Raw genomic sequence first — 11,397 nt, 5'->3', positions numbered from 1 at the left:
CGAGCTACATACCAATAAATGCTTGTTACCATGTTCAAAATGCCCAACTACATTTGACAATGAGAGGCTTCCATCAAAAGGTAAGAGAATAATATGTGTGGATTTGAAGTATGAAAAAATCTGGTATCATTGTTTTATTTACGTCGGAATTCGATATAATGAACTTCGGACAAAGCCGATTTCTCGCGGAGTCTTACAAGAGAAGAAGATGCTAGTTGTCTAAACATTCCCACGTATGGATTCATCTCGAAACACATTCTTTCCTTCTTGTCTCACCAATTTCGCGAATTTCCGCCATAATAGATATAGTGTATTGTAACCATGATATCGTTCAATAGCTATAATCACTACAAAATGGGTACTCGTGGTGGTAGTATACAAAGCAAAACAATGCAGGTGCCGAGCTTCGGCTAAATTTGATACACTCTGTCCCATACACCAAATACATACCATGCCCAATTAGATGATCGACAGCGCTGCCCCACGACCCATCATTTACTGTAACGCCAGCACTCATCACAATCCTCGGCTTCACATGGCTGCACCCTGCTTCCCCGCGTACACCAACGCAGAATCCAAACATTTTCCCCTGGAGATCTCTCCCTTTTGCCCGTAGGGCGAAGATGCAGCTACAACAGGAAGCCAAATCCTAGCCATACCAAGCAATAATCCCGAAAGAATCGAGCCCAAAGATATTACCAAAGTGACAACGATACTGCGGTATCCCAGTCAATATTGCTCTCCACTGCTTCGATTCTATCGTGACATGTACCGAACAAACGATCCCAAAGTCGAGTTTGCTTGCCGTAATTATGACTGTTCTTCCATCCTTTGCGGTGGTGGAGATCGTGATCCTCCGTCAACAACTCAGCGTCGAACAATCTTAGCACAGGAGTGAGAGTCGTAGGTGGCGTGATGTACAGCCTTAGACCGCTGTGACCCCATAGTTCGGTAAACACAATGTACTGTTGGCAGATCCACCAGTCCGTAAAGCCCATGGGCAGACCCATTAAACGCATTGTCCCGTATGTGATTATCGGAATGCCGATGATGTCGAAGACCTCCTGTACCGAGTCGGCGTAGAGACTGAGGAGTGGTGACGGGTGCTTGGTGAGGTGGTGAGTTCGGTGGAATCGCCAGAGGGCCTCGTTCTCGTGCATAACACGGTGGTACCAGTAGAACCAGAAATCCAATATGACCCCGTACGCACCGATCTCCAGAGGAAGATACCAGCTGAATGTCGACAAGGGATCTTGACTCGTTGCGTATGCCAGGAAACAACTCACGATTGGGCGTATCGTTGCAGTGGAAGTGAGCGAGTGAAGTACCTCTTTCGTGCGAGAATCTGGAACTTGGTCTCGCTCATGCTTGTCACCATCGAGGTAGCCGTATTGATGACCCAACTCTCGCATCTTGTGGATTTCGCGAATTGCGTTGAATTTGTAAGTTATGGAGTAGAAGGCAAAGGCAGCGAGCCAGTGCATATTCTTTCCCGTGATGTAAATATATGTTTGGTGGACTAAGAGAGGCCACAGAGCGTGAAATAGAATCCATTTATGGCCCTCTAGATGAGGAACGTAGGCCATTTTGTCGGTCTTCGCAAAGACTGGCACGTCCCGATTAAGATCAGTCGGGTGCAAGCCGAGAAGATCCATAATCTTTTGTTCACGATTCCAGGTTTTCCTGTCCCACGTTCTCCATGTTGATTTCATCGAGTCCTTAGAATTTTGAGAGACAGTTGTGCCCATATGGGTAGTAACATTACCCGCTTCTGAGGCTGTGGTGAAAGTCTTTGCCACCATGTTTATGGTGTGTTGACATGTTGTGCTGCGATCTTAGACTTGCTGTTGATAACTGGTTTATAGTTAAACTAGACGCCTTTGCCTCATGCAGGCATCACATGTGTCCCTCGGCACGTTGCGCCCCACGCCCCTCGGCAATTTATCTAGCTACGATACCTGGTCAAGTCAAGATCGTGATTTCTTTGGTCCAAACAACGCAATGGCCGCGTGGCTTGCTCGCTTAATCCTCGCTAAAAAGCCGAGCAAAATATGGGCCGTTCACTGACTGAATGAAACCTGAGCTTGTGTAGAAAGCTTCGAATTTGTACAGGGAATTTTTTGTTTTTCGTCTTATTCTTTCGTACGTAGGTGTCATCACTACTTCGAATTGCAAGCATCACCGCTGTTTGAGCTCGCAAGAGTTTCGCGAAAGAAGTTTGAGTTCCAGGCTTGTTTCAAAAAACGGATCGCGAGTGGACCGCTTGGAACACTGCCATCAAATAACCAAACAGCTTCAAACACTTACATTGGGCTCATCATAGACTCTTGAAGAATTGGTATTGTGCTTTAGTTATTTCTTGAACGGGCGGGGAGCTGAGGTGGTGCTTGTTTCGATGTCGATAAATCGCCTCGTGGTTGAGTCGAGCTTACATCCCATAACCGGTCATTACTCATAGATGCTAAAACTTTGTAGACATGTGTGAGGTGATTCCTTAGCACAGGCATATAATGTGAATCAAAACCACCCTCAGCATGGTTGCCCATGAGTACGCAGCCATCATAATCTTCAGCTCGTAGGCGGTTCGAGCTGAGTTAGCAGTGCCGGACTGCTCTTGGCGCATCGAGATCCTCAATCTCATTATGATACTGTTGAATTTCTAGAGCTGGAATGTGTCGATATTCGTGTTTAAATGCGAACTTTCGATGGCATTATCATCAAACGCCCATTCGTCGGTATCACAGGAGCTTGAGTGTCGACGTTTTGATCTTGCTGACTTATTGGATTATTTTCTTGCTCGGGTTAGTCCAGAAGCTCTCACGTGGTCCATACCTTACATTGAAGATGCCAATGGCAAGTTTGGCTTCAACTTTGCTCGCCATTATGATCAACTGACCAGCCTTGAGTGTAAGGACATTGAGTAGCGCAACTTGCGCCAACTGCTGAAATGCTCAAACCACACTGTAAGATATCGAGGACAGTCCCCGCCAAGCCTTTATAATTAATTAATCGAACGATTTGACACTATCCCAGAGTGGGATGGTTTTAGATTTACGTCTCTCTGTATCTCCCTGTGGTTGAGAGTCATTCTGGCAATGATGCAAGTACCGGCCCACAGAAGCCAACAATTTTATCAATGGTACAATACTGCCAGACGGGCAGATCAGGCACTTATCCCTGTGCTTATATTGAAACTTCATCGATCTCATTAAGAGTATTCACACCTTCCAATACTGAAGACTCAGAGTTGTTCAATATTCTTTGGAAATGATACTCGTTTGCGGAAAGTGTCTTTAGCAGGTTTTTGGAAAGTACTTAAGTCTTGTTACACTGCATGCTGATATCAATCGACCTTGCGCTCTCTACTTTGTCTAAACACTGATCTTGGCAAGCAAATCGTGGAGTACATAGCGCTCTATCATAGGTCCACATATTATCTTCGTCCTTGCCCTCCAACTTCACCAGAATAATACAGAACTGTAGAAAAAACACGGAAGTAATTGACAAGAACTTGGCAGCGATCTCAAGCCCATCGTCACCAGTGTGGTTGAGAAGACCGAAGTCTCGCAACCAATCCAAGAAGTTGACGTCTCAGCCACCGAAGAGTCTCAAATCGTTGCTATGGCGGAAGACATTAGCAACAATCACACAGTTAATAGGGAGGTTAGTACCGCTGATGCGGAGATTGCGGATAGGATGCTGCAGTTGTAAACCCAGTACCCTGGGGATATCGAGCTATACAATTCATGGGGGGTTGATCCTAGGGCGATTTCGCATTTCGGATTGGATGTGTTGCGAGCTTGAGACACACTCTGCTTTCTGCAACATGCCAACAGAAGCACAGCGAGTTGATCACAATTTGAGGAGGATCCTCTCGGTTTCTTATGACCGTGGCTCAGGGCTCAGTACGTAGATGGCGTGTTACCGCCAACTTGACAGTCGAAAGCCAGTTTCGTATCTGTTTCTCGGCCATTTGGCAGGCTGACTGCCACACTGACATGAAGATATTCTTATTACGATCTGTTGATGCACTTCTCCTGAGCTGCTGGAGTAATTGCTCTAGAAGAATCAATGAAGGCATAGCGGGGTTTCAAGTATTGACTGGGCCAGAAGTGCTTTGCTCTGAGGAGCATGCCAGTGACCTGACGATGGCAACGAGACTGGGGTTTGCAAGCAACAGATACTCAATCAGAGAGTGATATTCAGGCTACACAGCAAGCAAAGGCAGCCCTCGCAGAAACCAGGACTTGTGGAGTGCAATTAACCTCTACGAGGATTCCACTGGTGCTGCATTACGTGGACGAAAAAGAAAGTGCTCGGAAGAGGCTAGAGTTTATACTGTACACTGTACTTTTATTAACACTTATACTTCAGTGATATATACACGGTATATGCATCAATCCTCATCATCGTCTTCATCATCAAGACCATGTGCACTCGTACTCTGCACAGCAGGACCACCACTATCTTTCGCGTCACCAGTCTCAACAGTCCCTTGGTCCCCAAAAGAAAAAATCCTCCTCTCTTTGAAAACCTTTTGATGCCAAGATTTGGTCCTGGAAACAGGTCTCCTCCCAAATCCCAGGCCGCGGTTGATTCGTCGTATATGCCTGCGCCGCTGATTCCCCTCAACCTGCGTATCAAGAACCACATGACCTGTCTGTATGGAGTATTTCACTAGCTTGGGCAAGAAGAGCGACCATTTCTCCAGAATAGTAGGGACATTTTGCGAAGACCAAGAATCGGATCTCTTGAGTGTGTAGGAGCCCCGTGTGAGGAGGAGACGGACCCATCGTTTGATATATTGGCGATTTCGGTTCACGTGAAGAAGGGCTAAGACTGCGTCTCGTGCGCGTTTCTCGGTTATGATACTTGAGGTAGATCGTCGCATGGAAGTTTTGAAAGCGATGTTCTTCCTTGTCAAGTTGCGAACATCTTTCTTTAGTAATTCCCGGGCTTCTTCCATGCGAGTCTGCATTTCTCCAAAGCGTTGGCGGTACAGGAGGTTCGTCATATACCTGTCGTACATTTCCATGGTTGGTTGGACGTTGTATGGTTCGGAGATCATGGTTTGCCAGAGGTTGCTCACGGCTTCGGGTGGGAGCTCACCGATTTGCCTGCCGATGTCTCGTGAGATGCCATCTCTACCTCGCCATTTCCGGCGAAGGATGGTCTTGTTGGATAGGACGAAAGTCCATTCGAGCAATTCGTCCCAAGCTTCGAGGGGCACTGGTAGTGAATATTGGCGCGAGATATAATCGATGAGCGATAGAGCGGTTGGGATACGGTTGTTTATGCCATATATGTGACAGATGGTGAATAGAAAGTGTTTCGAAGGGTAGAATGGTGAGCTTGAAAGGTAGTTCGTAGCCGGTAGAAGTTCTGCCTCATTCCCAGCCATCAGAGCAGGGACATGAATCGACCAAACCTTCTTGAGAATCGCTTCAACACCGAGCATGTCACCCTCGCGGGCAAACGCAGTCATCAACAAACAGAAAGTCTCCTCGTTGCCAGCTATTCCAGCCTGAACCATTCTCCGAAAGACCCTAGATACCTGGGCTTTGATACCATGATTAGACCCAACGCGATGGCCGTTGAGCTCATTTGGAATATCCTCCCGGTGGCGTGGAGCAAGATTGAGCGGTATTACTCGCAGTCGATATCTCTGAGTTGGGTTATTATTTTCTCGCCAACACATCACGGTCAGAAACAGATTGTAACATTCCAAATCTGGATCCAATGGCTCTCGCTTGATCTGTGTTCCATCAACCGTCCACTCCGTATATGGCAGAGTCATGCTCCGCCAGATTTCCTCTGCTGCTTTTGCATGACCAATGGAGCAGGCACACTTGAGTAGGTACTTGTAATCCGATAAAGCTAGCGGCCACCATGGCCTTCGAGTATTTATGACGTCCTTGACTTGAGCCAAAAAAATGCTGCAGAAGTAGTAATAGTCTTCTTTCTGGAAATGGTGATCCAATCCGAGAACTTTCATTGTGTATGGGCCAGCTGATTTATAGATTTGCGAATGACGGGTGAGAAAGTGCTTCGGATCCATGCAACGCAGAACCTCGGAAAAAGCTGACGGGGGCAGTGACATCAGTGCCGACGGCTCCCTACTATCGAATGCAGCCAACTCCAGCATAACTTTCATGACGGCATGAGGATCTCGGGTCCGCAAGGCCGAAAAAAGAGCCTCTTTCTGTTGCTCAATGCTGGCTGTAGGTACATCTCGAGCTCCATGAGGCAGTATTGGTAACACGTCACCAGTAGCACCCACCTCTGCCCTCCTTGACGGGCGTACCTGTGACTTAACATAGTAGCCGATGCCTCGCTGCCATGTTTTTCGCACCGGGCCGGGAATGGGTTCAATGGAGACCGATCCAGGGTTATTGCTTACAGGCTCCTCACTGCCGTTAAGAGTGTCTGCTGAACCTTCGAGCTCCTTGAAGCCAGAACTAAAATTCTCCCGGTCCTTGTATGCCACAGTGTCTGTCCCTGAAGCATCAAACTTAGGTTTCCAAGGGCTTTCCACCCTTCCTTCAGCTTGACTTTGGTATCTGCGTATCTTAATCTCTGGCGGTCTAGTTGCAGATGAATGTCGTGAATTCACAGCTGGAAGCCGGTACTTGTGGAGACATTGTCGAAATCGAATACCATGGACACGACCTTGTATACCACATGGAGAGGAGTATGAAGCTATTCGAGACTCGATTGCCTCCAGTTTAAGAAGGAACGCGCTCATGGGCTTTGATTGTGGTGTATCAACATTTTGACTTTGAAGTCAATTGTTAATCCGGGGAAATTGAGGAGGCGGAGACGGAAGTGGAGGAGATGAGTGGAGAGGGGAGAGTGGATCTCAAGTGGAGAAGAGCAAATTGAGTTCGTGTTGATATTCAGATGAAGTTCAAAGCTTCGGTGGAGAACTTGAACCTTGACTTGCGATGAACTCGCAAAGTTGACACCTCAAATATCGGGCACATAACGCCGACCACCGACATCTCGAAATTTACGCGTGAGCTGAGCTGCAGCACAAGGATTGGATTCTAGATCAGTCAAGCCAGGTCAACACAACTACCACAACTACAGCCTTAATCAAAATCCTCCGCCACTTTTATACAGGATGGCTGACGCCGACGACGGAGCTTCTGCCCCCGCAGAGCCACTTGATCTTGTGCGCCTGTGCTTGGACGAGATTGTGTTTGTAAAGCTGAGGGGAGACAGAGAGTTGAAAGGCAGACTCCATGTCAGTATTGCCATCCACAAGGGCCAAAATACCTGCTGATGAAGCTTAGGCATATGACAGCCATTGCAATCTGGTACTAGGAGATGTGGAGGAGACGATCTATGTCGTGGAAGAGGACGAGGATGAAGAGGAGACCGTCAAGGTACGACAACAAATGCGCAGGGGGGCTTTGCTAAAGTACACCAATAGACAATTCACAAGAAGTCCGAGATGTTGTTCGTAAGAGGTATGTTCAAATGGTGTTGTGCTTCAGGGCAGCGAGCCAAATTGAGCAGTATTTACTGACTGTTTGCATAGGCGACAGCGTGGTACTCATCTCTCCTCAAGGACCATCATGATCGCATCCTGCATTGAAAATCGAGCAAAATGGGAAGAAGAAGTGGTAATAGACTTTGGTGCATTTCAAGGACATGGAAAAATACCATTGGAGGCGCATAATGCATGTTGTTGATGCATGGTAGTGGATGGCGGGGTACACCAACGGTTCTTTCGCATGTCAATGTACTGCATGCAATGCAGAGACAATGAGCTTCCATCGAGGCCCATAAACAGTCATCTAGCATGAATGGAAATCAGAAGACACAACTAAATGAATGATAATAGGGCACAGTCCCAGGATGTTTCAAATACCTCCAGTGACTCAAGCTCCATGTGATGATTCAACGACTCCTGCAGCGTTATCGATAAAGCTCTCCTCTTTTCCTTCCCCGGAAGAGTCATCCTAAAGCATATTAACACCCAACATCCCCCCTCTTCGTCCACGCTCGCAAGTTATAGACATCGATATTCCCCTAAGACTGAATTCAAGTGGGTTCACTGCATACCAGCCAGATGATCTTACACATACACTAAAGAGCCACTCAAACATCTGGATACGAAGACTAAAGTATCAAACTACCCCACCATGGCAACAAAGGCCAAACACCTTCCACATGAGCGGCGGAAAGGCGAGACGGTATTTGCATCTACTCGATTTGAGGATTCTCAAGTTAACAAGGACCCAGGCCTTGAGCGAATTCGCAGACTACGTCGAGAAACAACAGAAGCTGCGATACCCACCCGGCGCATCAACCGTGTCCACAGTCGTTGAAGAGCACTCTGAGCTCGACATCCTAGACTCCCTGGACCTGGCAGATGCCTCTCCAGCTGTGCGATTAAAAGAGCTCCTCCTAAACCACGACGAGGACCCTTTTACAACACTGGTCAACTTGCTAGAAGGACGAATAGAAGAAGGACATGGCGAGACTATTTTTGAAATTGGGTTCGAGAACAATGGAGAGTCTATGGCTTTGACGAAAGATGAGTGGGATGTTGCTGTCAAGAGACTAAAGGAAGCTGCGAAGGAAGTACGGTCGGATTGCCAGGTTCTACTCACGAAACACGTTGGTGGGGAGGAGGAAGCAGAGAGTGCGGCCAACGAGAAGGAGAAGGATTGCAGTGGGAAAATACTGGTCAGACAGCACCCAGCAACTGTGGAAGAGGTTGTTGAGACTCGAATAGCAGTCGTGGGAAATGTTGATGCTGGGAAAAGTACCATGTTGGGAGTCTTAGTCAAAGGAGGTCTGGATGATGGACGAGGGAAAGCTCGTGTCAACCTTTTTCGCCACAAGCATGAGATTGAGAGTGGAAGAACTAGTTCCGTCGGAATGGAGATCATGGGGTTCGACACTCTGGGCAAGGTTATCACCGCTGAAGTCCCTGGGCGAAAACTCTCTTGGGAGGAGATTGGCAAACGCGCTGCCAAAGTCATCACTTTCACTGATTTGGCTGGTCATGAGCGTTACCTTCGAACCACAGTCTTTGGGCTCTTGTCATCAAGCCCGAATTACTGTCTACTGATGGTGGCTGCCAACAACGGTCTCATTGGTATGAGCAAAGAGCATTTGGGTATCGCCTTGGCTCTGAATGTCCCAGTCATGGTTGTGATCACCAAAATTGATATCTGTCCGCCACAAATCTTAGAGCAGACTGTGCAGCAAATTACCAAGATTCTGAAAAGTCCTGGAGCGAGGAAAATCCCTATATTCATCAAGAATAAGGAAGAGTGTATCAATACCGCTACTCAGTTCGTGTCCCAGCGGATATGCCCTATCTTCCAAGTCTCCAATGTCACAGGAGAGTCTCTGGATCTCGTACGAGCATTCCTTAATATTCTCCCACATCATGGCCACTACGATGCTGAAGCTCCATTCGAGTTCCACGTCAATGATACATTTTCGGTGCCATTCGTTGGTACCGTTGTTTCTGGTATCGTCAAAAGCGGAGTCATTCACGGAGGCGATACGGTCTTGATCGGTCCAGATTCCCTGGGCCAGTTCACAACTACCAGTATCAGATCCATCGAGCGGAAACGAATACCAGTGCCAGCTGCATCAGCGGGACAGTCTGCGTCTTTCGCGCTGAAACGTGTCAGGCGGAAAGATGTGCGAAAGGGGATGGTAGTCTTGCCAAAACTTGAGCAGAGCGCTCCCAAGGTGTACCGAGAGTTCGTCGCTGAAGGTAAGACTAAAACCCGGCTTCTCAAGTATCACTAATGATCAACAGTCCTCATCCTCTCACACGCAACCACCATTAAAACCAAATACCAAGCTATGCTCCATGTCGGCCCAGTCTCACAGACCTGTGCGATCATCGACATTGATCGCCAGTACATCCGAACTGGGGACCGAGCACTCGTCGCATTCCGCTTCGTCCAGAGACCGGAGTACCTCGCTCCAGGCGACCGACTTCTCTTTAGGGAAGGCCGGACGAAAGGTCTAGGGATCGTGAAAAGTGTCGGGTATGACTTTACTAAGCCACTGAACCCCGATGCTGTTAAGGATCAGAACGGCAAAGTTGGCGGTAATTGGGAGGAGGGGCAGCCTGCTGAGGAGCAGCTTGGGCAGGCTGGAAGCAGGGCATGAGGAGTATCTTCTTTGTTATTTTCTTTTCCTGTTATTTGGCGATTGGAGCGCATTCGCTATTGCTGCCGTGTCAAGCCATGGGCAACACAGTGCTATAGTTCATTGCATGGAGATTTCAGCTGACGGACATGGAGTTTTGGAGTTGCAATAGAGGTAGGTTTGCATGGGTGTGGGCGTGGCGCTTCTTGTATGACGGGAGTGCCCCGTCCAAGTAAAATTCGTAGCCTCTAAATTCTACGCTTTCTTTACATTATTGCATCTGATACTGAACCAGACTTCCACCTCTACTGTACTTCCGCTAGTTAATGTAGGTGTGACAGTAACCACTGATGCGACCCGTTGCCTGACGAAACCGTTTTCGAGTATGCTATTAATGTCTGCCTAAGTCTGCGGTTTGACATGTGGCCGGGCCGTTCCATCACATGCCGTCCATGATTCCTGCAATAATACGTCTTTCACATGCTCACAGCCATGCATATTGACGTCTTTATGTCAGTCTGTCGTCTGTCTGAAAGCGAAACAAGAACAATGGAAGAGTCCAGGGAGGGAGCCCAGATGTCCTGCACAGCCACAGCTGGAATAATTTACTCCGTGGACCGTGGGGTAAGGTTAATACTCTACGCAGGCGTAGGCGGTAGAGTGGCTCGAGTGGCTCGAGTGGCGTTCAGTAGTACAGCATGCCGGCGCGGGAATGACGGTGTTATGACGAGGGTGCATGTGCGTCATTGTTCAAGGATGCATCACTGTACTGTACTGTCTCGACTACTGTACATGTTGAAACGAAACGGAGCGGAGTCGTAGTGCCCTGAGACCTTCCTTACCTTAGACCTGGTTGCGGGGAAATTCTGTTAGTCGGCGTAGCCATCAATCTACAGTACAGTACATGGAAATAAAGCCATTAATTGTTACCTGGTAAATAGATGCATAGACATAATTTGGAATAACATAGGTAGGTAGGTAGGTAGGTATAGGCACTGCTACCTAGGTACTAAAAGTTGTGTCATGGCGATGAGTTGGATAGAGCTTGGAGGGGCAGACAGGCAGATACCTAAAAGGTACCTACCCTACCTAACGTTACCTATCGCAGGGTCAAGATAAGCTGAGCTTGACATCCAACCCCAGCCAAGTATCGACAAACCAGGATTCTCGATCGTATTTAATTAAAATTAATATATATATATATATATATTTCCCTATGTGTGTACTAGGGATCCACCTGGGTTTTCGCCTCGGTCTGGCTCCCGATGC

The 11,397-nt window shown here is 47.7% G+C and overlaps 4 protein-coding genes across 4 annotated transcripts; 2 read left to right on the top strand and 2 right to left on the bottom strand.

Moving 5' to 3' along the window:
* Positions 1–292: 292 nt before the first annotated feature.
* Positions 293–1,850, bottom strand: ONS95_008674 (uncharacterized protein). The gene has a single exon (XM_058502217.1). The coding sequence runs from the start codon at positions 1,800–1,802 to the stop codon at positions 696–698; it is 1,107 nt and encodes a 368-aa protein (XP_058361144.1). The 5' UTR covers positions 1,803–1,850; the 3' UTR covers positions 293–695.
* A 2,485-nt stretch (positions 1,851–4,335) lies between these two features.
* Positions 4,336–6,925, bottom strand: ONS95_008673 (uncharacterized protein). The gene has a single exon (XM_058502216.1). It carries the CDS (start codon positions 6,743–6,745, stop codon positions 4,397–4,399), a length of 2,349 nt encoding a protein of 782 aa, XP_058361143.1. The 5' UTR covers positions 6,746–6,925; the 3' UTR covers positions 4,336–4,396.
* Positions 6,926–7,123: 198 nt separating this feature from the next.
* On the top strand, positions 7,124–7,584 carry LSM3 (U4/U6-U5 snRNP complex subunit lsm3; the record flags this gene model as incomplete). The annotated part of the gene is made up of 4 exons (XM_058502215.1): positions 7,124–7,246; positions 7,296–7,388; positions 7,436–7,472; positions 7,544–7,584. 4 exons carry the CDS (start codon positions 7,124–7,126, stop codon positions 7,582–7,584), a joined length of 294 nt encoding a protein of 97 aa, XP_058361142.1.
* Positions 7,585–8,150: 566 nt separating this feature from the next.
* Positions 8,151–10,149, top strand: ONS95_008671 (uncharacterized protein; the record flags this gene model as incomplete). The annotated part of the gene is made up of 3 exons (XM_058502214.1): positions 8,151–8,201; positions 8,251–9,745; positions 9,791–10,149. The coding sequence occupies 3 exons, from the start codon at positions 8,151–8,153 to the stop codon at positions 10,147–10,149; spliced, it is 1,905 nt and encodes a 634-aa protein (XP_058361141.1).
* Positions 10,150–11,397: the final 1,248 nt, after the last annotated feature.

Source organism: Cadophora gregata (genome assembly GCF_030347475.1).
Source record: "Cadophora gregata isolate MNR1 chromosome Unknown scaffold_3, whole genome shotgun sequence".
NCBI classification, from domain to species: domain Eukaryota; kingdom Fungi; phylum Ascomycota; class Leotiomycetes; order Helotiales; family Ploettnerulaceae; genus Cadophora; species Cadophora gregata.
The sequence above is the reverse complement of the archived record's forward strand: the minus strand, read 5'-3'. Positions and strand labels throughout refer to the sequence as shown.